This window comes from Hoplias malabaricus, chromosome 9 (assembly GCF_029633855.1).
Source record: "Hoplias malabaricus isolate fHopMal1 chromosome 9, fHopMal1.hap1, whole genome shotgun sequence".
Taxonomy (NCBI): domain Eukaryota; kingdom Metazoa; phylum Chordata; class Actinopteri; order Characiformes; family Erythrinidae; genus Hoplias; species Hoplias malabaricus.
The window spans coordinates 12,255,645-12,281,799 of NC_089808.1; the positions used below are offsets into that span (position 1 = coordinate 12,255,645).

Sequence of the window (26,155 nt, forward strand, 5' to 3'; positions counted from 1 at the left end):
TTGAAAGACACATTTCTATCATCTGTGGACAAATAGCTGATGTGACTTGCCAAAAAGCTCCAGTTCTGTACTTTCTGCCCAAAGGGCATTCTCTCAGAAGCATAGTTCTTTCTTAATATACACATATACAAACCCCAGTCTAGTTTTTTTATGTTTTTCCTTCAACAGTGGAATCCTCTTAGGTCTTTTTCCACGGAAGCCCATAGTCACACAAAAAGTGATGGAGAATGCTTCTGTTAAATCTGAGGTTGATTTTCCCTTCTAGTTCAGCATCTAGGGAGGTTGGCTACAGTCCCACACACCTTAAACATCTCAGTAATATTTAAAACTGAAGTCAGAGGAAAACGAATCTCCCCACATAACTCCCTACTTTGCCTTTTATGTCTGGTCCCAGTTCAGTGTGGTGCAACTAATGATAACATACAAAATAGTGACTATTTTCTAAACTTAAACACACTGAATGGCAGATTTGAATTTGAAGATAAAGTGTGGTATAAAACTAAGGAAAACAATTAGTTTATAAGGCTACAAGCAAACCCCTCTAGGCCATTTAAGAAAACCTTTATAGATCTAGCAATAACTTCACACCGTTTCACATTTCCTTTTCTGTAGTCTTTGACAAAAAGGCATACATGGGATAATTGTTTTAATTGCAAAAGTGTTAGGATTGTAAGCATTGTTTCAGTGTTCTGTGTGGGTACCAACAAATTCATCCACATCAGTGAATTATTCAGATATTCTCTTAATAAGTGTAGCACTTCTGAGTCTGACAGAGAAATAACATCTGAAGGCTTCCCTGAAAAGTGGGTGGGGGTCCAGCTGGAAGCCTTAGTAACAGTTGCTAGGGAAGTAAATTAGAGAGTGAATCTCAGAAGTTGTTAGGCTTACCTCGTCAACCTTCTGCTCCTTATGAAGCTCTGTTAGGTCAATCATTAGACTGCCAAAAAAATCCAAATAATCATTAAAGCCACATAACATTAGACTATATTATAAAAATAACTGCTCCTTAATTTGGACAAAATATTTAAACACAAGTTATGTACACCAGCTAGCATTCTAAAACCTTGTATTTCAGATTTACAGCGTGTGAAAATGTCATGATAAATAAAATAAAAATGTCTTGTTCGATTAAGTTCCATCATCACATTAAGAATGATGTTTGGTTCCATCATATATATAGAATAGAAAAAAATAGAAAAGAATAGAAGACGAAAGAATAGAAAAATAACATCTGAATGAAGATATAATCAAGAAAAGTTGTAAACTGTTGTAGACATATCATACATTGAATGTGATGCATAGGTATTGGTGTGGGCACTGGTAACTGTCCAAAGATATTAGTAGGGTTTCAAAGCCTAAACCACAACACACGCTTTTGAGATTGCTGCTGAAAGTCATATGCAAAGGTCTACAGTGATATGGAAAAAAGTGTCCACTATTCACAGAAGATGGTCAAATAAATTTGAAAATCATATAAAAATCACAATATGACTTTGCAGTTCAAACTATCAAACCAGAGGATTACTGGATATTTTGGAGCACAATTGTAAAACACCATTAAAACAGCATAAAAAGAAATATATTTTGGAAAAACAAGCGTTCCAGCACTTTTAAAATGTATCATGCATTTAACTCGAAACAGAGACTAACTGGTACCTGCCCAAGAAATCGTCTTTGTCTGGATCTTCATCAAACAATTCAATCTCCAAGTGCTGACCAGAGGGCTCATACACCATCGCCTGAACACACACACAAAGATTATCAATAAATTACACTAACAGAAAATATAAAAGATTGATATATAATCTGTTTCTAAATATACTCCTAAAGTAACTGGACACCGTTTTTGTTGGTTTGTTTGTTTTTGTTTGTGTATTATTTATTTCATTTGACACATTGCTTATGACTGTTCAACTGAGAAGCTGACTCCTGAGGATAGTCCTTGAGAATTCTCAAAAGGAAAAACAAGAAAAAATGTACTGTTGAGCGGACTTGGCCATCCTCTGCCCACATTCTTCAGTAGAATGCCAGACAAAATGTGACATGGAATTTTTATGGAGTAGCACAACTATAAATTTACAGATAAAAAAGATGCACTGTTCCCCAGCCATCTGGGAGGAATAAATTCTTGCAACTGTGATGTAGCTCTGCAACTGTGGTGAGAGTCCCACTCCACTGCGGTGAAAAAAGTCCCCAGTTTGTGGCTAATCAACTCCACCACCTGCAATGAGACAACTATCAACTCCAGCAACCATGGCGAGAAGGTCCAAGCTTATAGCTTTGAAACTTCTGGCTTGTGGCCAAGTCATAAAAGAAAACAGCACTGAGTTCATGTCCGGCATAAATCCCCTTGCTAAATCATTACACATTAAAAACCCTTATACATTTCTACATGAGAGAAAGCATATAATAGCATGTTTTTAAATGTACTGCATGAAAAGTAAAAGCACAGTGAGTTATTAGTTAAAAAAAGCAATTTAAACATTTTGCTAAGTAATATATGTAGCTTAATAAGAGCTATGTGACTAAGAGCTAGCTCATTTGAAATTAATATTGCCCTCTATATTTCAATAGTTTCTGAGAAAATGTAAAGATTCATTTTGTATTAAGTTGAATAGAATGGATCTGTCACAGAGTATGGATCTGTCACCTGTTTATTTATAAGCTGTGGTGTATAAACCCACCTCAAACACCTCGTTCCACTTTGGGTTCAGACACTCTTTGATGGTTTTGCTTTGGAAGAGCTGATTGGCCACATGCATGACTCCATATGGGTCAGATTTGCCTTTAATCAGACCACCCAGGTACTTGTCCTTTCCCTCCAGGTCCTGAGCCTCCAGAAAGTGAATCCTCAACACCCCCTGACAATACAGATAAACTGAATACACTCTTAGTATAGTGTGAAAATAGACTGTGCGTGTGTATTCTGACAAAGACAAACCTGTTTGTATGTGTATATGTGTGTGTGTTTACCTTAGGCATGGGGAAGCGAAGTTGTGAGAGCTCCACATCACCAACTAGTGGTATTGTGATTCTGTTTGGTAGTACCAGGTAGTTGTAGATAATGTCCTGAATCAGACTGTCAGAGAATCCACTGAGAAGAAACAACAACACACACACACACACACACACACAATTTGCCAAAATGGTTTCCAAACCTTGTCAAGGGTTCAAGCTCATAATTGCATATTTCTGTATAAATGAGTCAGTCCATGATAGTCTGTAGTGGTGACAGCAGTGATTTAGTCCTACCAATGTTCCACCCACGAACAAGTTCAAAGTTTTGGTTGTGATTATAAAGTTTTACAGAGTCCTTGCAAAACTTTGTAGCTTGTTGAGCTACTTTATTTTGAACCCACTTTAGACACCTGTCCAATATGCAATAAAATGTATTAGTTGTAATGTAAATTGTAAAACGTAAACAATATATAAGCCTTTGGAAATATTTAACACAAGAGTCACGTGTGTGACTTATGGCTGAGGTGTGTACACAGGAACATACCTGGCTTGATCCTGATGGAAATAGCCATTGCTGTATGTTCCTTTTTCTTCAAACAAAACTTAAAAAAACAATTTTCCACTGAATTGCTCCTGGGAAATGTATAACTCAGGTTGCAATTAATCAAAATCAGTCAGACCACTTTATAGAGGTGTGAAATATTTTAGTTTTACTACCAAGTTTTAAGGTGTTTTTGTGTAATGCATAATCCTTCTCTCTTGCTTTTTTATTCTAATTCTCCTTAATTTGTAGGTTTTGTTGAATAAAATTACTATTTTAATTATGTTTACACAAAAAAACAAATTTAAACTTATTTGTACACCTAATGTTACTTTCAAATGATATTGCCTTTGCATGTATGTTTGTTTGAAACTAGTTTAATCATCAACCAGCTTTAGCAGAACAAAGCCTCAGAAGAAGAAACCATTCTGATCAGAATGATCAGACATCTGACGCCTTTCCCTATCTATGCAGGTAGAATGGCCTCCCTCCTCCTCCAAGCCCATTTGTCACTACAAAGATGATAGCTGAATTAGAGACAGTTCTAAAAAGATAACGGCCTCTCATATGCCAGCTCTTTAACATCCTGCAGAAAAAGGTATGGAACAGATACGTTTAGTTAATCAATTAATTAGTGTAAAATTGTGTAAATATATATACGACAATAGGCTCAAAGTAGACTGGTATAGCTTATAAATGTTACTGCATTCAATTTCCCATGAGGAACATGCGCATGTCTAATATAAATTTTAAAAGATGTGGTTTATGGAGGAAGGATTTAATATATGTGCATTATATTAGCATATAGCACAATTATGACTAGAGGTACTTAAGGTACACCCTTGAGAGGACCACCTCAGTGACACTACAGTACTTCTTTTTTACCTGGAGACCTTAAATGACTCACTGTCACAGTAAAACCTCCTATGACCTTCATTCATGAATGAGGTCGGGGGGAGAGAGGGAGAGAGAGAAAGAAAAAATAAAAGACAGAGGGTGAAAATCTCTCACTAATGGAGTACAAAGGGCATGGAAGGAATTCTCAGCACACACTGGACCTTTATATAAAGTAAGTGCTTCTCAGGGGAGTACAGGGGTAATGGGGTGGAGCTATAAGGTCTGCAGAAAAAGCTCAGAAGTTTTATCTCTGCTTAGTATATATATATATATATATATACACACACACACACACATTATATATATATATATATATATATATATATATATATATATATATATATACACAAACCCTGTTTTTTGCCTAATTTTCACCCAAACAGTCATCCATGCTTCTACCCCATGAACTAAACTCCCTCATTACACATGATGCTACCAACAGTAAAGAGGGTGAGGACAAGCACGTGTCCCTCTGAGGCACCATCATGTCAGCCACCTCCTCTTTTTGCCCTGCCAATAATATACTCCATCACTAGACAGCCCTATGTGCCATCTACCCAGGTCTGTCACATCAGCTGACAAATGCTTGTGTTGGCTGGCACTGTGCTGTGTGAAGTGAAAAGGGAGGGTTCCATCCCACCCCGCCAGAGCAAGCAAGGCCAATTGTGCTATCTCAGGACTCCCGGCCTTGGATGTCTGAGGTGTCGCTGGGGATTGAATTGGCAAGCTTCCAATGACAGGGCCAATGCTCAAACCATTGGGACATTCAGGATCTCCTGCTGAGAATTTATTTTAAAGATAAAACCTTTTAAGACCCTATCTAAGAAAAAAGATCCCTATGTATGTAGGTATGTAAGTATTCCAGATATTAATATAAATTTGAAATATGTGCCATTTCATAGTTAGTCTGTCTCTGTTGTCTGCAGAAAAAAAGGACATATCTGTTGTATGGGTAGATTAATGATAAAATGCATAAAGCTTAAGGCTGCAAAAAGATATGATGATCCTTGTTTGTTATATGAGTGTGGGGCAGTCAGCCAAGAGGGTACAGTGGTACTATCCACAAATGGGGCTTTAAACAAAATGCTGTGAATACAAAATTGTGTGCTATTATACCATAAAACCTCCTGTCGCATAAACTCCTGGAGGACATCTGAAGGGCGCTTTAAAAAAAAAAAAAGCACACACACACACACGCCCGAGCCACATCCCCAGGGCTGAAGTGCCAGCTTCCTCTTCGGCTTGTCATCTCACCATAGAGACAGGGCATGGGCTTCAGTGTAGCTACTTTGTGTATTGTGTTTTATGCGTTCCCTAAAGTTGTATCACAGGCCAGTCCACACAATACTGTGGTTTGTTTTTACGGCTTTAAAAGTCACCACTGTTTCAACTGATTTGCATTTCACCAGGTCACGTCAGTGCTTCATTCATGGACTTAGAGGGTTGCCAAGCAACTAGCAAAGTGTTATAAGAGCTGTTCTCTATTTCCTAAAAATCTATCAGTGTCCTCACATTACAAGTCACTACTTTGTTTTTTGTATGACACTGAAGTATGACACCTGTAGTTCAACCTCTGTTCCAAAATATCTGGGACAATGCACAAAAGTGAAATAAAAACTTAATGCACTGATGTGAATATTGATTGTTTTTTGTTTGTTTGTTTATTTTTTTTAAATATATTTGTAAAAAAAATTGACAAAGCTGTAAAATGCTACAAAAATCTGGTGGAACATCTCAAACCTAATTATATTCACAGGCAACAGTTCAGTAACATGAAAAAATAAGGGATAAAAAAATGTATCCCAGAGAGACTGACACATTCTGGTGTAAAAAGTGGTTGACCAATCAGTGAAACATGTTGCAGGCAAATAATAAACAATTCTAGACAATAAATACAATAAAAACAATAAATAAACAATTCTAGAACAATGTTTCTCAGTATATAAAAGCAAATATATTTGTGCAGCTCAAGTAGTGGGTTCAAGTCCCGCTCCGGGTGGCTGTCTGTGAGGAGTGTGGTGTGTTCTCCCTGTGTCTGCGTGGGTTTACTCCGAGTGCTCTGGTTTCCTCCCACGGTAGGCTGATTGGCGACTGAAAAAAAAATGTGTCCGTAGGAGGTAATGTGTGAGGGAATGTGTGTGTGTGTTAATGAATGAATGAATGAGTTTGAATATTTTTCATGTTGACTTTATACTATTTTCATATAAATATAGGCTTCAAATGATTTACACATTGTTATATTTTGTATTTGTTTACATTTTGCACAGCATCCCAATTTTGAGTGGGTTGTAGAAACTGTAGAAACAACATAGATGAGACATCCCTGGGGAAAATTAGATAAAATGTCCTTTACAGAGAACACAATTGTTTTCAGCACAGTTTAGTGTAGTCTCTTGACATTTGCTGAGATTAACCTATTGATATAAATCCAGCATAAAATATCAAATGTTCCAAAAACATTTGCACAGGCCACATTTTATAGGCTTATACATCAGCAGCAATTGTGTATTAAAATGTATAAAATTATCTAATTCAGCAGTGTCCAAACCTTTGCATACCATGGTATGTACGAGAGCCCTGGCTTTTTGTAACAGATCTGAGAACTGCTCTTCTTTTATACAACCCCTAATTGTGCGTGACACAGTTATTAGCTGACTCAGGATCAGCAGAAGTAGTAAACCTCCCTGCTGAGCTCTTCTTAATCACTGATAATGTTTAAGAGCCAAAGCAGGAGCAGATGCACAAGCAGCTGGACAGGAGGAATAAAGAAAAGAAAGAAGAAAGACAGAAAATTTAAACATAGTGAGATAAGTACGAAAAACACTCTTCTATAAGCGCACAAGAAAAAAGAAAAGAAAAAAAAAAGCTATCAAATGTTTGCCTGCTATATTTATGTTGATATTTTGGACCCAATGAGTATAGTACAAGTCTTCCTCCACCGCAACTAGAAAGCCAGATAACAATAATGCAGCTATTTTAACAAGTTTGAGTTGTCCATCACCGTATATATCATGTGCAAGCCTTTTCGATATTGGATACACCATGCACATGACTGAACTCAGACTGCAGTTCAGACCTAGTAGTGGAGTGAAATGTGCAAATGTTTGACATATCTGTTCATATTCTGGCATCATCTAAGATAAACAGTAAACAGTTCACAAACAACAGATTAAAAAGCGGATGAAAGGTCAGAGACAGCCACAAGGGATTCATTCAGAGAGAAGCCGCCTTCAGTTTCTTCAAGACATACTGTGAAAATGAATATCGTAAAATCTACAGCTCTTTCCTTAAACAGCTTTATGTGGTAAAGCCTGTGTATGTGTGTGCTTATTCAGTACTATAAAAGTGAAAAATTGCAGAGATCATTAGAGCAGTGCTGTGTGTGCTGTGTATAGGATCTATACATTGGTTTGTAGTGTTTAAGTGGCTGATCTGTCAGCACGGCTGTGAGCAATAACTATAAATCTGTGGATCCATTCTGGCACCTAGCGAATTTGCACCAATTCTGCTTTTACAGATCCAGATGTATAGATGGGCACCCTAAATGGCCAATGGAAATGCCATAAACACACAAAAATGTACTGTGCTATATGTCAGAAAGTTTGTAAACCCCTGCTCTAATGAGCAACATTTTTTTCTTTAAGGTGCACCTACTGCTGACACAGGAATTCAGCTGGGCACCATTTGAACACTCGCCAGCCGCTCGTGATCCTCAACCCACCAAGCCCAATGCCATGCATCTGATAAAGGGGTGTAAATCATTTGTCTGTGAAGCAGTGGAAAAGCATTCTCTGGAGTAATAGTGCACTTTTTGGGAACTTTAATAGTTAATTCTCTTTTTGAAGTAATAAATGTGTCTATTTACAGAAGATACATTGTACAAAATGGATGCCTCAAAACCTTTAGGCCTTATACCATACACAGTACCGCAAAATTGACCTCAATGTACACTTACCAAAGTATTGCATTTCTGCCAGAGAGCCAGAGTTCATTTAATCAATGTCACAGTGTCTCTGATATGCTTCTCTGGCTTTAAGAGGCTCCTTTAACAACAAAATGTAATATCTAGTAACGTGAATTTTTTGAAAACCCAGGGTATTGTTAGGTGGTCAATAGGGTGTTTGCATGCACAATGGCAACTCCTGTCAAACCTTTTATTGGGGCAGTTATTGTAACAATGGCTAAGGTGACTTGTTCTCATGGTAAATGAAGAGGTAGCAGGGTCCAAGCGAATCAGGAAAGTAGAGTGACATAGAGTGGCACAATCATGAATTGGTTTTGTTTTCCTGGTCACCTAATGTAGCAATACCAATACCAATAGTTCCCTATAATAGTGCACTATATAGTGAGTAATGTAGGGAATAGTGAGTAGGGGGGCATTTTGAACATGAGTTATATTATGTTTGAGAAAAGCACATTAGAGCTGGCCCTCCTAGAATATCTATCATAGCTTTTCAGCCATACTGTAACTGCCCAGGATGGCATGGTGGCCCGGGGTTGTGATTTCGCGCCCCGCTCCGGGTGATTGTCTTTTAGTTTTGTGTTCTTTCTGTGTTAGCATGGGTTTCTTCCAGGAGGTTTCCTCCCACAGTCCAAAAACCACATATTGGTAGGATGACTTGGCTACCTGAAAAATGTCCATAGATGTGAGTGAATGTTTGAGTGTCAGCCTTGAGAGTTTGCATTGCGCCCAGTGATTCCAGGTAGGCTCCAGACCAACCCCAGACCCAGAAATGGATAAGCAGTGAATGAATACAGACAATGAACAAATGAATGAATTAATTAATAAAATTTCTCCAAAGAGGAGTTACTCTATAGAACAAATTTTGAAACTCAATATGATATTAGGACAGGACACTCAGAATAATTACATTTCAGAGAAATCAAATGTCATTGAAATTAATCAGCTTTTCAGAGTGAGGCAAAAAAATCATAGCACAAAACTAGCCTCAATCCCTGTCTCTTGCCCTTATCAGCTCTTTCCGTCACTTTCTATGTGCCAGCATGTTCCCACAGGTGTTTCTCACTGGAAGGATACAAACAGTTAATCAGTACACAAATGAGCGAGGGAGTGATATAGCGGAAGTCTCATTCTGTGCAGCTCTGGTCTTGGGTCAAATTTTGACTTCTTCCGTTCGCTATCTAGTGACTCATGACACAGTTCTCTAACAGCAGTCTAACAATGTCTCTGAGAATGCCTGCAGGGACTTCTATATTTAGTGTATTTGTAAAATTCTATAGACATTGGTGATTATTATATTTAATAATCTGACCTAATGTTGCGTTAATTGTCAAAAATTTAAATTTCACTTATATTGTCTATTATGGTTAAACAGATACCTATCATATTTTATCATTTTTAATTTAAAGAATTTTGGTAAAACACTTTGAGCAGCATCTTTGTATAGAAAGTGTTATACAAATAAAGACTGGTTATTTTTGTCCCCTCAGTTGAAGGGTGTAATTAACATATACACCATTGTCCTGAAACCAATGGGGATGAGGGTGACAGTGGGTTACTGCGTACCCACAAAAATTAATTAGTGCAGTTTCTGTAGTGCTTAACCCAGTGTAACAATAATTATTACAGGTCAGTGAAACCGCATAATGATTTTTTCCTGTAATTTTAAGGTAAAAAGAATGCATGTTATTGCTATAAATAAAGAAATGTTTCCAGCATCTTGGTACAGATTGTATTTATGAACGTAAACAGCCTTAGAATTAAAGTTTTGGTCAAAAATGTAATTGTGTTAATCAACAATAATAAGTCGAGATTTCTAAAGGCTAATTAGTGTCCCAGAGTGTCGTCTCTGTCTCTGCAGGTTTGACCGGTCGGTGTAAGCTCAGTGTGAAGCACAAACTGGAGAGCAATGCATCCACTCAACACTGCAGTGCTATTAGCACAGGCCCAACAACGTCCACTGGGAGCAGTTGCACATACACACACATTTACACACCCACTTTATTTCTCTAAGACTGAACCACACATTCCTGAAATGCAGTTACCATTCATAGTGCCCGTGCAACACAGTTATTGTCACCATAGCTACAAATTACAGTACAATTATAATTATGTATATTACTTCTTAATTCACAACTAGAAATGAGTGACATTTACTCAGTTACATACATAAGGTGAAATGTAAATTCTATGTGGATGTTTCTATGTGGAATCTTGAGGATTTTTCATTCATTATTATTTTTGACTGATCCAAATTACAATTTTGCATTGTTATAAACAGGAAAAAACAGTTCCACTGCTCCACATCTGAACGCCAGAAGGGTATATATCTCTCTACCCAAATTTTTAAACTGAGCGTAGTGATCCTAAGTTATTTGTAGGTGCTCTAGAGTGTCCTGTTGAGTTTTATGATTTTATTATTTTCTGTGGGATTATACATACTTGTCCACAGCTGACATATCATGAAAAATGAGAGAAAACCTACCAACCATTCATTCATTCACTGTCTGTAACCGCTTATCCAGTTCAGGTTCGCGGTGGCTCCAGAGCCCACCTGGAATCATTGCGCACAAGGTGGGAATACACCCTGGAGGGAGCGCCAGTCCTTCACAGGGCAACACACACATACACTCACACATTCACTCACACCTACGGACACATTTGAGTCGCCAATCCACCTACCAACGTCTGTTTTTTGGACTGTGGGAGGAAACCGGAGCACCCGGAGGAAACCCACGCGGACACATGGAGAACACACCAAACTCCAGTCACCTGGAGGAAACCCACGCAGACACGGGGAGAACACATCAAAGTCCTCACAGACAGTCACCCGGAGCGAGAATAAAAACCCACAACCTCCAGGTCCCTGGAGCTGTGTGACTGCAACACTACCTGCTGTGCCACCGTGCCGCCCACGTACCAACCAGCAAATGACAAATTAGGGGAAAAAAATTAAATAGGAGATATTTGATCCAAGAGAGAGAGAGAGAGAGAGAGAGGTGCAGAACCCCTCATTATCTCTGAACCAGCTGAGTCCAGGCTGTGTTTACTTCACTAGTGGCTGACACACACACACACACACACACACACACCTTGAAACAGCAAAATAGCATTAATGATGGAGATCAACATGAGGAGATGAGGTTGTGCTATTGAAACACAAAATCTGAGTTGAGCATACAGCAACAGCTTCTACACATTTGGGAAGGCTTTATAATAGATGTTGGAACATTGTTCTGAGAATATGATTGCATTCAAACATGAGAAGGTCAGTGAGGTCAGGTATAGGATGCTTAGTGCTGAGTCATAAAAGCTACAGCCCATTCATATTGTATAATGCTCAATCACTCCAGGGAACACAGATTTTTAAACCCACAACACTTGGCACTGAGCATAAAGAGCTAAAGCTCGTGTGCAGCTGATCCTAACCAATTTCATTTCATGCCTCTCTATGGGGATAACACAAGCAGTGTGTGCACAAATAAATGCCTGAGTGCACATTAAAGAGGCTGAATTCACAAATTATAAGGGGTGTCTGCAAACAATTGGACATACAGGATATATTAGAAAAGATGACTTACTTAAGACCAGGAATATCCAAAATGTTTGTGAGGCCAGTCCAGCTGATGTCCACAAGCTGAAACACAAAGAAAATTTTCATAGAAGTAAATGGCTTTGTCTAAATTAGCTTCTATTGTGCCATGTTGTAAATGGAACCATTCCTAACACGACATTTTGTCTATTCCATTGTTGAACGTTTGCTTCTGCATTTCATTGCACTTTTTGAATTACAAAGCAATTTGGTAGAAAAAATATGAATGATAAACCAATACTACAAGCAAGCAGGGCTTAACTGACAGCAGGGCTCTAAAGTGGTATACCAAGAAAATAAGTCAACCAATAAACATAAACAGCATTATGAAATAACACCAGCTCCTTGAACAGTGCTAAATAAGCACCATAGCCATTTATCCAACTAAACTAAATAAAGCTTTCTAGCTTTATTTGAAACATTCTGTTTAAGTTTCTAATCTTATGATGCTAATCATAAGATGCTATGACATTTAGTGGTATATATCTTGAGCTGTCTCTCAGAGGATCGACACCAGAGCCGGACCGCCCTATACGCTCATTACGTACACCGTGTAGGGCCCCGAAAGTTGACGATGACCCCCTCATCTCCCCTTCAAGTCAAGTTAAAGAAGATGAAGTGAAACCTTCCTTCAGGATATTGGTGTGGGAACTGCATAGGACTTTTTTGGGACTTTGCCCCCCCCCAAAGGAAATTATACCACAGCAAGAAAAAAAATATGCTTTTTTCACAAACTTTTATTTTGAATGTAGCCACTGAGGATAACTGTTTTTGGCAGCGAGTCAAACAAGGTAGATTTTCTTTCAGAGTCTGGTTTATAAAGTTAGTTTTTACCAGCTCTGCGCTTGAGGTCAGTAACGAGAGCACAACAGATAACAATAACGGCTAATTACAGTTATGAAAGCGGCTTGTATATAGCTTCTTGTTAGGGAAACACAGGAGGATCTGAAGTTGAACATTAATATACTGAACAAAAACAAATACAACACTTTGTTTTTGCGCCCATTTTTCATGAGCTGACATCAAAGATTTAAGACTTTTTCTATGTACACAAGGCCTTTTCTCTCAAATATTGTTTACAAATTTGTCTAAATCTGTTAGTGAGCACTTTGTCAAGATAATCCATCCACCTCACAGGTAGTATATCAAAACGCTGATTAGACAGCATGATTATTGCAAAGGTGTGCCTTAGGCTGGCCACAATAAAAGGCCACTGCAGTTTATTTTTACTGTATTAGGGGACCTAATTAGGGGACCACCATCACATCTCTTTCGCCTAGAGTTGATCAGGTTGTTGATTGTGGCCTATGGGATATTGGTCCACTCCTCTTCAATAGCTGTGCAAAGATCATGCTGCGACATGAGGTGATGGTCGTGGATGAACAGTCCAACAATGGGCCTCAGGATTTCGTCACTGTATATCTGTGCATTCAAAATGCCATAAATAAAACGCACCTGTGTCCGTTGTCCATAACTTATGCCTGCCCATACCATAACCCCTCCATCTAACTTGGTCAACTCAAACTACGTCAGTGTTAACAAATTGTTTTGGAACCTGATTTCAGCACAATGCCACCAGAAAAAAAGAAACCTTCACCGGACACCGAACTTTATTTTTTATTAGTTAATTTTTTTTAAAGAAAAAGTAGCATTAGTGTAAGCGACAACAGGTTTTACACACAAGGACAAGATCACATCATAATCAGTCATTATCTCTAGTCTAGTTTTACATTATTTTAAATAGCATGTATTGTCTTACTAGGAGAATGCTTGTGCAGAAAGTGGAGGCAGGTGAAGGAGTGACAGAAAAAGGGAGTGAGGTGAGGTCTAAAATGTATTAGTGATGAAAAAGTATTGCGTTGTCTAAAATATCATATTTTATCCGAGGAATCCTGATGCAGGGTTAGAAGAGACATGAATGTAATGGGATAAACCCATTACCACATTAAAGTAGCTACAAAGTTCTCTGACCTCAGTGGCAGGGCCATATCTCTGACTAACTAACTAAATGTGGACATACATTTATTGCTTATAGACTCATTCTCATTGCATTCATCAGTTGCACATGCTGGACTGTGATGTGAGGAATGTGTGATTTTTTTTTATACCTTAGTTTTAAAAGGACTACCTTAAAGTAGATATTCCTCACAGCAGGCATGTTATACGTTAGGAGCAAGAATGCAGTATTTTACTGCTTTATCTACATAGGGATCAGCTTATCGCTAGCTAATATTTTCAGCATGGGTAGGTTTTGCCTACCAGTGCTCGTTTAATCTTCCCCAGACCCATCCACTCTAAAAGTTCCTTACTATTCCATTCCAGCTGACAGTGTTACCTTCAAGTGCTAAGTTGAGTTCTTCCAAATTTCAATTCCACCTTAAATGACTAATGCTGCCTTGGATGCTGGAGGGCTGATCACAAAGTTAATTATGATAAAAATGTTTATATATTGTTTTTGAATAAATATTGTTTGTTTACACCACATTGTTCTGTATATGGCTGTTTATTCTTAAGACAAAAAAGGAGGGAGTCAGGTGCAACTGTCAAAAAATGGTCACATTTTGTTCAGGTAGTTCAGGTAGAAGGGCCCCTTATCAATATTTTACTTAGGGCCCCAGGACAATTTGGACCGGTTGTGATCGACACCATAAGAGACAAACACTTTGTGTTACTGCTTATAACTTTGTACAAATGAAACTCAGAGACACAAAGAAATTTTATTTAATATCCATTCCTTAGTTCATTCTTCCAGTCTCTCTCTTTTTATTTAATCTGCTTCATTCTTCTTTTCTTGTTGTATTTTATCTAGGTTTGAAAAAAATTCAGTGCTTGAAGAACTATAATACTAATTTTAATATAATTTATAAATGAGGTTCAAAAATATTTATATCTTTTTCACCCCATTTTAAACATATTTTCTCCTATTTTTGTGCTCTGGAATGGCCAGATCTTATTTTCATTATTACTTCTATTATGAGCTGACGAGAGAGCAAGAGAGTGAGAGCAAGACAGAGTTTTACCAAATAAGAACATCAAGATAAATGATGACAGTTTTGGAATGAAGTTTACAATTCACTGCTCCCCACCACCAGCACACACATATATAGCCTTATAAGGTCTCTTGCTCAGGAACAATATCTAGTATGTGTTGTTTTTGTTGATGTGGAGTCTGTGTTATAGCTGTGTAATTGGCCTCTTGGTACAGACCAATTGATACAAACTGACAGATAAATACTGCAAGTCATGTATTTGCATTAGCATTTAAAATTTGCATATTTTTTAAATAACATTTTAATGTACACAGTGGAATAAAGCTTGAAAATGTAGCTAAAAGAGCTGTGCTAATCATTAATTATTGCTAAGTTTATGTCACGCCCTTGTCCTGTGTCTGTTTTCCCCGCCATGTGCTCCCTTGTCTGTGTTGTGAATATAAGTCCCTTTGATTCTGTGTATGTTGTTTGATATTCCACCTTTGTATTCCTACCAAGTCTGTCTGTTTCTGTTGTTTTCACCTTCGTCATTTCCACCGTTGTTGTTTTGCTCAAGTCTGTCTGTCTCTACTGTTCCACATTTGGTTTGCTATCTCTAGTCTGCCTGTCTTGTATGTTACTCATTCCCTTTAAGTCATTCTTTGTATCCCTCTTGTCTCATGTCTGTTTGCGTCTTTACTCAGTTTAGGTTTCTCTCTGTCTGTTTAGCTCTTCCATGTCTAGTTCTCTGTTCAGCTCTTCCATGTCTAGTTCTCTGTTTAGCTCTTCCATGTCTAGTTCTCTGTTCAGCTCTTCCATGTCTAGTTCTCTGTTTAGCTCTTCCATGTCTAGTTCTCTGTTCAGCTCTTCCATGTCTAGTTCTCTGTTCAGCTCTTTCTGTCTGTTTAGTTATCTCAGTCCAGGTTTGTCTGTATCTGTTTCTCAGTTTAGTTCACTCCATGTATTGTCCTTCTGTCCAAGTCTCTCTGTCTCAGTCTTTCTTTGTTTAAGTATTGTCTGTTATGCTAGTCTTTGTTTTATCTTTTGTTTCAATAAAGTCACTGTTTTATCAAGTGCGTCCGCCTTCGTCAGTCTGCCCCGCGATCCTGACAGTTTAGCCAGGCTGTGTTAGCAAAATTTACAAACAGATTCAATTGCAAATACTATATGATGAAACATAATGTTTTTAAAAAAAAAAAAAAAAAGACAATTATACACTTACATTTAACTGGTGTTATGCTAGTTAGTGCAAATCTAATATAGCTGAATTTGTTAACTAAACTAGCAAAAAATATATAATTACAGATTATGCTCTAAATCCAACTTTTTGGTTCATATCCTAGTTCATTTCTTATACTGTCTCAGATCACTGGCAGCTCCAGGCAAATCTCACAGGGGGGCAATGGTTGCAATGACTATTGTTCATTGGGTAAACTAAGAGTTAGCCATCTGGACAAATTGTACATTGAACTGTACAAATTAATCAGGAAACTGGCATTTTCAAACACTGAAGAATTTTATTTCTCTGGTCACCTCATGTAGAACCAACACCAGTAACCACTAGATTCATAAAGCTTAAAACATAAAGCTTTCTCTTTATCTACATGCTGAACAGTATATATTGGATATATTGGAAAATATATTGGAGAGACCAGCTTTACTATTACTCGTAAAAATGTTTTAGATTCTAATTTAACATTTTATTTTAGGTGCAGGAGATCCAGAAAAAAGAGTATTGTGAAGTTTGCTGTAGTCATATTTACCAGACTGCTAGCTAGTCTTTCTACATGGCTCTGGCTGCTCCAATTATGTGTACAGGTTTGTGCACAAAATTAATCAATGCCCTATTTACTATACTTTACTACATAGTGAGAAATGTACAGAATACAGTAGGGGGCAATTTGGAATAGGCCTCACGTTTTGTATGAACCCACAGGGAATGAACCGCAGCTCGGAAAATAGAGGCTTAACATAAGAATCTACAAGAGGAGTTTGGTGCAATTTTCCATCACCTCTTAAAAAGAGGTAGGACTGTCCAGAATAAAATCTAAAGCTGATTGGACTGTGATACCCAAACAAAACATATGGCAGATCTTGGTTAATACAGAGCCACTGTTTACTACTGTGGTTGAATAAAAGACAAAAAAGTCCTCCCTTTCCCTTTTGGAGATGCACCACCCCTACGCACTAAAGAATGAACCACCCATGTCCTAGTTCCTAATCTCAAAACACAGACATGTTTTCACATGCTAACCAATAATATCACATCATGTTCCCACCCCAACTAATCAGTGAGAACAATAAATTAGATTCATCACAGCAATCAATACAGAGTCGACTCATCACCACAGGTCTATAGTGTTGTATTTGGTTGTTTTCTACAATGCTCAAGTACGCTTTCCATAAGATATTTTGACATTTTAAGAGGGTGGAATATTGGACTACATGGTTATATTCAAGGAAATTCACTCTGGAATGATTCACAAGAGTCACATTAAACATGAAATGGCATTCCGCCAAACACTGACAGATGTAGCAATCTCATCGGCATACATCATCTGGACTGAAGGTCAGTGGAGAAAATTATGCTTAAACCAATGCCTTATAAGATATAACAGTAAGTTAAAATATTTTCCCAAAATGGAATGGAACATGAATTGAGTGTCTGCATTTACTGTGTGTAGTGCTTCAGCTCTGCTCTTCAGACTGAGGTTTGTAAACAAAGGATAATGTGAAGCATTTTAAAGCTGCAGAATGTAAACCATACTTGCTTTCAGTTTAATACAATGATCTCAGGCAATGAAAAGTAAACCGTGTGATATTTAAGGTTGACCGTTAGAGAGAATGGGTTAATGTATTATCATGCAGAATATCAACACGATAATATCTGATCAAGGATGAGTAAAAGTTCGCATACTTCTATATTTACAGCCCTGAACCAGTGAATAAAGTTAGAGAAACACTCACCGGCTTCTTGAGGAAGAAGAGGGAGAAAGCACCAACCAGCGGAATCTCACCCATCAATGGCTCCAGTACCACCCGCAAAACACCATGAAGCTGCACGCACACGCACACACACACACACAGATTGAGAGAGAGAGAGAGAAATATCAAAAAAATATTTATACACGTGCTTCACTTATTTATTTATTTATATATCTCCTCTATTTCTCCCATACCTACAAGAGCAGAAAATAGAAAGCTTTTTATTAAGATTTTTTAATACCATAAATTAAAGCATGTATTATTAGTTCAAACATTCATTGTCTGTAACCCTGGAGGAGGCATCAGTCCTTCACAGGTTGACCAACACTCACACCTATGGACACTTGAGTAGTGCTTTTGGACTGTGGGAGGAAACCGAAGCAGTATATATTATTATTATTTTAAATTACACACACACACACACACACACACACACACACACACACACACACACACAACAAACAAAAAAAATACCTAGCCACATTCTGAATTTAAAATAAAATCCACAAATACAACATTGTGGGTGTCCTCAATTCCAAATCATGGGGATAAGTGTATACCATGTGTAATTTTAGAACTACAAAATGCTCCTGTGTGGTTAATAGAGGGCAGAGAACAGACAGTGATTATAGAAATGAGGAAGTGGTCAAAATGTTATTGTTGATCAATGTATGTTTACAAGAAGTATTACTCTCACTCTTTAAGTCCTCATTCTTTAAGGTGCCAGCAAGGGTATCTGTTAGCTTGTGTGAAAGATCTGGGCAGTTTGCGTTCCCCTCTGACACTTTAAAATGCTCAGTGGTTTTGTTTTTAGCAATAAAATAATAATAATAATAATAATAATAATATAATAATCATAATAAAGTGGGTTGACCTCATTTGTCTGTGAGGAAGCATTTGTTCCCTACCTCTGAAGGAAGGGTGGAATCAGAGACAAGTAATAAATTTGACCAAATATCTTGCAGATAAACATGGCCAAATAAGGAAAAAAAAGGCAATAAAGTTAATTATTTAAGAATTACATCTTGCATTTGGACTGGTTTTATTTAAATTTGATTATTATAAAAGAATTTGCAGATCATTTCTGCCTGTTATTTACTTATAATTTTTTCACCCACTAGTCCTACTCTCTAAATGGGTTGTTTTGTATTCTTGAGAAGAAGAATGCCTGCTCCTCTACCTCTCAAGGATAACTGGTTATTTTTCATACTGCTGATATCTAGTATCTTCACTAAAGATTTGAGGAAATTCACAGACAACTTGGTGAAATTCCACAGCTATTTTTCTCCAGCCTTTTGTGCCACAGTAGTGTTCCCTCTCAGGAAGGGTTTCCACTGAGCTGGTGGTGGAACACTGATTTATTCTGACACCTGACAGCATTGTTGATGGCATGAAGAAGAGTGTGAGAGGTTTATAGACAGAATGATGCAGCTGACCACACGTCTGTCTAGTTATGTCCACGATGAATAAACTTTGATTCTACAGAGTTTTTTTATGCGTCAAATGATACTGAAAGTGCACTGTTACACCTGACCCATTAACTATTTCTGCCCTGCAAGGTTCATTTCTGATGATTGCTCAGGGAGGTGTCACATGCTGCAAAAGCTTAACGTCCATTTCACTCCCCTGTTCAAACTAAACTAAGGGGAAAAACAGCCCATTTTCAGATTGCAGTTTTATATATTTACCTATTCCGGTTGTTGCTTGCATCAAATATAAAGCCTGCACGATCGCTTACAAGGTGATGACAGAGCAGGCGCCCTACTACCTGCACTTGCTCCTAAAGGCCTATGTCCTGCCTCGGCCACTGCGCTCTTCCACTGAATGTCGCCTTGCTTTACCCAACATCCACACTAAGTAATCCAGACTGTTCTCTTCCATAGTTCCCAGATGGTGGAACAAGCTGCCTACCTCCACCAGAGCAGCGGAGTCCCTCAACGTTTTTAAGAAACTCCTAAAGACTGAGCTCTTTAGAGAACACCTGCATTAGCCAGTATAACTGGTGTGTATAGACATATTCTTTTAATGTTGCATTGTTTTAATGTTTTAATTTTTATATTTCTGTACTATCATTGGAAGTTGCTTTGGATAAAAGCATCTGCTAAATGAAATAAAGTACTCAGGGGTGGCACGGTGGCGCAGCAGGTAGTGTCGCAGTCATACAGCTCCAGGGACCTGGAGGTTGTGGGTTCATTTCCCACTCCGGGTGACTGTCTGTGAGGAGTTGGTGTGTTCTCCCCGTGTCCGCGTGGGTTTCCTCCGGGTGCTCCGGTTTCCTCCCACAGTCCAAAAATACACGTTGGTAGGTGGATTGGCGACCCAAAAGTGTCCGTAGGTTTGAGTGTGTGAGTGAATGTGTGTGTGTGTCTGTGTTGCCCTGTGAAGGACTGGCGCCCCCTCCAGGGTGTATTCCCACCTTGCGCCCAATGATTCCAGGTAGGCTCTGGACCCACCGCGACCCTGAACTGGATAAGCGGTTACAGATAATGAATGAATGAATAAAGTACTCAGATTACCACAGTTTAGCCCCACCCATTCACACGGCAGAAATAAGTACTGTGGATTTTAGGCAGCAAATCAAAACAGAGCTATTTTACATAAATTTGTCTTAATGACATAAAAATAAATCAGCATTTTTTTTTGTTATTATGTATATAAAGGGGAAAAAAATCATGTACAAAGGATTTATATGATTTTTTATGCTAAACAGGAACAAACCAAAATCATAAGTAGACTTCATGAAATGAAATGTTGAAGTGTATATATATGAATTTCTGGTGAAAGGTTTGATACCTCATATGTGGACATCTGTGTGTTGTATGCTTGTGTGGGTGTCTGCATGTTTTGTCCATTTCCTCCGACACCAGAAGGGCATTTCAGCATTTGGTTACATGCTCCACTATAAATACACACACACCCATTCTTTATAAATAGTCTTCATTCAGTCCAGGATCATTACTTCCAGGAAACATAAAGCAAGCAACATTGTGACATCCCTCAACACAACTTTCCTCTTCATACAGTCATATGTAAATATTTTGGCACTGCCAAATATAGCACATATTGCTGATGAATAGCACCTACATTGTAAGGCACCTAATCCCCAACGGTTCCCTGCACGCTTTGGCTGAAGTAACTGCCCACTGGTCTGGCTGTGCATGTGCTCACAGCCCCTAGTGTGTGCTTTCATGTTTGTTCACTGACACAGACAGGTTATACACTCAATGTCCCCAAGAGAAGTAATGCAGTATCACTACTCTTTCTTCTACAACGTGGGGCAGCCAGCCATTTACATTCACTTATCCAACACCCTTCAGTTCTATGAGCATGGTTTTTTATGGTTGTAATATTAACAGAAAACATTTTTAACAAATTTTAACAAATTTGTGGGAGCTTGTGTACCAAAAATAATTTATTAAATGACTATTAAATACCACTTCAGATCTAGGGAACTTTGGTCGAGAAAGTGACCAGCTACAAGTACCTCAGAGTCCACATCTCTGAGGACCTGACATGGACTACACACATCATCCTGATAAAGAAGGCACAGCAATGCTTATACCATCTTAGGAGGCTGAAGTAATTCCAAGATCTCCACAGCATTGCTAAAAAGTTTCTTTACAGCTACTATTGGGTCTGTTCTTTAGTACCTGGTTTGGAATTTGCAGCTCCCAGGACAAGAAAGACCTTCAAAAAGTGATCCAATGCTCTAAGTGCATCACCAGGCCTGCACTGCCAAAACTTCATGATGTTTATTCTAGGCGATGCAGGGCATCAGGAAACAGATTATTAAGGACATTCATCACCCAAACAATAGTCTGTTCAATTGGTTACCCTCAGGGAAAAGTCTCTGCTCCATCAGGGCAAGGACTGAGAAGTTTGGAGGACTTTTTAACCCTCAGGTCATTCGAATATTAAACACTTAACGCACATGGATCATGCTGCTCAAGTCACTTTACTCAGACACATAGTCACTTAATATGTATCATTTGCACTGTATTCATTGTTTACATGCACGTTACACTTTTATATTTATTTTCTTTTATTATTGTTGGACCGGCCTAAAAGAGGCATTTGTGCTTACTGACTGACTGACTCCTAATGTTGAAACACACAAGCGCGAGTAGGAACTGTTAACTCGGCCGTATTTCATGGAGAGAACTTAAGGTGGGGCCACTACACAACTACACCGTCTGTTGTTAGTTCAGCCATATTTCACATTCCAGTTCGTGAACTAAATTGGGAACAATTCGGCGGTGACCAAAGGTCCTCATTTCCCTGGATATGTGCTCTTTTTGAGACATAAAAATGCATGTTCAAGGGGTCAGAGTGTTGAGAGCTGAATTGGGACACACTCGCACCACTTCAGCACTGTAGGTCCACCATCCACCGCAGTGCAGCTCAGTGTTATGCTGGAGCCTCAAACAGAAATGTGTTGAATGTTGTTGAGGCAATATTTATCATAGTCTCTTCTTTATGTGTGGAGAATGTTTCTGTGACACAGCCTTTTGTTTTCTACTATATATTTAACAAACAAAGTCATCTCATCTCTCCCTATAACGACACAAATACACAGACACATCTCACCATTACTGTCTTTCTGATGAGTAAATTACATCTGCACAGCTTTTTGTTTATTTTTACATGAAAACGGGCAAAATCTCTGGATTATTAAAGCCAGAACACCAGAGCGAGGTGTAACTCAAAATAAACGAAGCTTGGAATTTATTACCGTTTTATCAGTCGGACCCTTATAGAAATGTAAGTCAGTAATAAATATCTAGTTCCCAGCGATGCCCTGTTATCAACTATAGATTACTTAGATGATAAAATGTTAAGGTGCCTGGTTTTAGAAATGTTCAAAAACAAGTAATAAAGTAATTTTTTAGTTTATTACTTGTCATTACTGTTAACAAATAATTTGATGTGAAGCACCAAAGCTTCTCCAGACCTTCCAATGGCAAGGTTATGTGTTTTGGGCTTTGATGTTGAAATGCCAGAAAAATTTCTGTGACAATGGCTAGGTATATGGCTAATGGCGCAGTCACACAGCTCCAGGGGCCTGGAGGTTGTGGGTTCGATTCCCGCTCTGGGTGACTGTCTGTGAGGAGTTGGTGTGTTCTCCACGTGTCCGCGTGGGTTTCCTCCGGGTGCTCCGGTTTCCTCCCACAGTCCAAAAATACACGTTGGTAGGTGGATTGGCGACCCAAAAGTGTCCGTAGGTTTGAGTGTGTGAGTGAATGTGTGTGTGGGTCTGTGTTGTCCTGTGAAGGACTGGCGCCCCCTCCAGGGTGTATCCCCGCCTTGCGCCCAATGATTCCAGGTAGGCTCTGGACCCACCGCGACCCTGAACTGGATTGCAATTATATTGCATATTTATTTGTATCTTCCTTTTCGATAGCATTTTTAATTTAAATTGTAAATTGTAATTCAAATTTGGTACCCTTTGTACAATCTATGGAACAGTTGCTTTTTTCATTTCACTGTATATTTGTAACTGTTAGAAATATATATGCAAAAAATAAAACCTTGAATCTCGGATCTCATTATGTATGTCAATAAAACTACACTCTGAATGGCTGCCCAATGTCCTACATCATTTAGAAAGCAGCTTGAAATATGTAACTTGTAACATAAATGGACAGAAATAAACTTCTGGGTGTAAATGTGCTCATGACATCCTAAATAATGTGAATTTTAAATGGGCAATATGAAATTTGAGTTTTGTTTGGCAAAATAAACAATATGTTTGTCCCTTCAAAAATATTAAAGTGAATTTTGTTTTTCACTGACATGAAAAGTTTTAAATAAAAAGAAAATGCTATTATAAATAGATATTAAATTAACTATAAAAACTCCAATCTTGTAAGGAGTTTGCTGAGATGTTGGTAAGGTGTTGGTGGGTGATTGCCATGGTATCTCAGGCTGTTGCTAGGTGGTTGCTTTAATGAGGGGAACACTGCATTCCAGGTTGCTAGGGTGTTGGAAGTGGTGCATAAGTATCCCAGGTGCTTACTAAGTTGTGGCTAGAAAGTTACTAGGGGGTTGTAGGTGGTGCCAAGGTATTATATGTCATTGCTACGTGCATGTTAGATTGTTGCGTTGTATCTATTGGTTGCTTTTTTGCTAAGGTGGTTGCATAGTTATCCAAGGTTGTTGTTATGTGGTTTTCAAAGTGTTACTGGTTGATTGCTAGGGTGGTGGCAAGTGTTTACTCTAGTATTTCTGGAGATTTGCTAGTGAGTTACTAGGTAGTTATTGTGGTGTTCCCAGTGGTTACTAAGTGCTTGGTGTCTCTTTGTGATGTATTTTTTTTAACTCTTGGCTGGTATTTTTTTATTTCTTTATCTGGTATGAATATACCCCCATCTGGTATGAATATATGAATATACACCCCCCCCCCCCCCCCAACCTAAAATATAAAAGCAGAGCACTTTCGATCATACCCAACATTGTTGAGCTGTAATAGTCTCAAAATATCAAAAACTGCTTGGTAATTTTGTTGAAAAACATCAGACAGAAACCAAAGAAAACAAAAATATTAGTAAGAGATAACATTAACATTTCACAGTTAATAATCAATTACTTAAATGGTTCAGTACCTGGACACTTTTAATTCCAGCTTTGCAGTAATATCGCTTAATGTCCACCTCGATTTCTGTATTTGCAACAAAACTGGAGGGAAAACATAGTTAAATGAATTCTCTGACAATATTAAAAAATATATATGTCAGATCATAAGTCCAATGGAAGTAACACAATTAAGAATCACCTGATCTGGAGGTCCATGATGATTTGTCGTTTGTCCACGTTCTCTGTGTAAACTTTGACCCCATTGACCCTGAGAGGCTGGTAACAGAAACACAGACGTCCCACTGTTTAGGTATTTGTGGGTGAAGGCATGTGTGTGTGCACGTGTGTGTGTTAAATGTGGGAGGGGGTATTGCCCAGTGTACATTCTGTTCACTATTTCAAGTAACCACCCACCAGACAGCTGCATGTACTGACCACCATAGCTATAGACCTGTTCCATTTCATATTGTATCTCAAGATAGTACTTCTGGACATAAAAACATATTTTACACTACCCTTAGAAGTGTAGCCTTATTACTGTCATTATTTTACTACTGTTTAAATGCTATAATAAAAAATAAAAATAATTTCAACTTAAACATAACTTCATCTGCACTCTCCACACTATTACTTAAACGTCTCAATTCATTGGCCTATGAGTGAGAAATAATAATTGCAACATTTTTATACTGCAGACACTTATGATTTAAAGCCTGCTAAATATATCAGTACAAGAGAAAAAAATGTAAATCTAAACTCAAATACATCCAAAGATAGTCCAATCCACAAGATTTGTTTACAATTTAAATTTGTCTCTAGTAGACAAACTTCTGTCTGAATATGTCTGAAAAAAAATTTTAATCTGAACAAATTGTAGCTGTCAAAATACTGTCTAAAGAAGACCAAAACAGTCGACCCTCTGAGCCTCACAAAAATCCTTAAAACCTGACAAAAGTCAGTATTAAGTTTTGTTGAGTCTGGACAAACATCTCAGATTAAAATTATATTCTGTACTGATCCAGGGTCAGCTTCATTTTAAGGACAAGCCTTCCACATTATCCACTAAAGGGACGGGAGACATCTGAACTGATCTGGCGTGTGTGTTATTCTAAGCGCAATGAGTACTGAAACTAGAGCACTGACCTACATACACTCCTACAAGACCTACACAGATCACACAAACACACAGCAGAATGACAGAGAAAAAAAAACATGGTTTGGAGGCTAGCTAGACCAGTTAAAGATCAAGCTATCATGTGTGTGTGTGTGTGTGTGTGTGTGTGTGTGTGTGTGTGTGTCCATGTGTTGAAACAGATGACAGTAATGAAAGATAATACAGGAGGCAAACATTTCAGTGGAATCAGCAGCTGATGGGAATCTCCTCTTCCTCCTTTCAGTTTAGCAATGACACAGCTGAGGAAAGGCTGAGTGTCATGGTTCACTTATAGATTCAATAGAAAAGATTATCTCAGATCTGTCATGGAGTGAGCGAGACAGACACTCTCTCGCTCTCTCTCTGTTTTATTCTCTCTACAAATGTATGTTAAACCAATGTCATTACAACACAGGCCTCAAAAGCATTGTTTTTGCATATTTTACAACCAAATATGTGAGAGTACCTTCTCATTAAACGTTTCTTCTGAAATATATAATTTGTGAAATCCGAAAGCAGTGTATCT

The 26,155-nt window shown here is 38.1% G+C and overlaps 1 protein-coding gene across 1 annotated transcript in view; it reads right to left on the bottom strand.

Annotated features, from left to right (window-relative positions):
• The window catches only part of esyt2b (extended synaptotagmin-like protein 2b), a 57,458-nt gene that overhangs the window by 15,676 nt on the left and 15,627 nt on the right, over positions 1-26,155 (bottom strand). Inside the window, exons 4-11 of the mRNA XM_066681370.1 lie at positions 24,676-24,752; positions 24,506-24,578; positions 17,886-17,975; positions 11,939-11,994; positions 2,974-3,094; positions 2,685-2,861; positions 1,657-1,739; positions 889-937 (exon numbers count right to left, since the gene is read on the bottom strand). Of these exons, the coding sequence (XP_066537467.1) occupies positions 889-937; positions 1,657-1,739; positions 2,685-2,861; positions 2,974-3,094; positions 11,939-11,994; positions 17,886-17,975; positions 24,506-24,578; positions 24,676-24,752 (726 nt within the window). The remainder of the gene's footprint in view (positions 1-888; positions 938-1,656; positions 1,740-2,684; positions 2,862-2,973; positions 3,095-11,938; positions 11,995-17,885; positions 17,976-24,505; positions 24,579-24,675; positions 24,753-26,155) is intronic.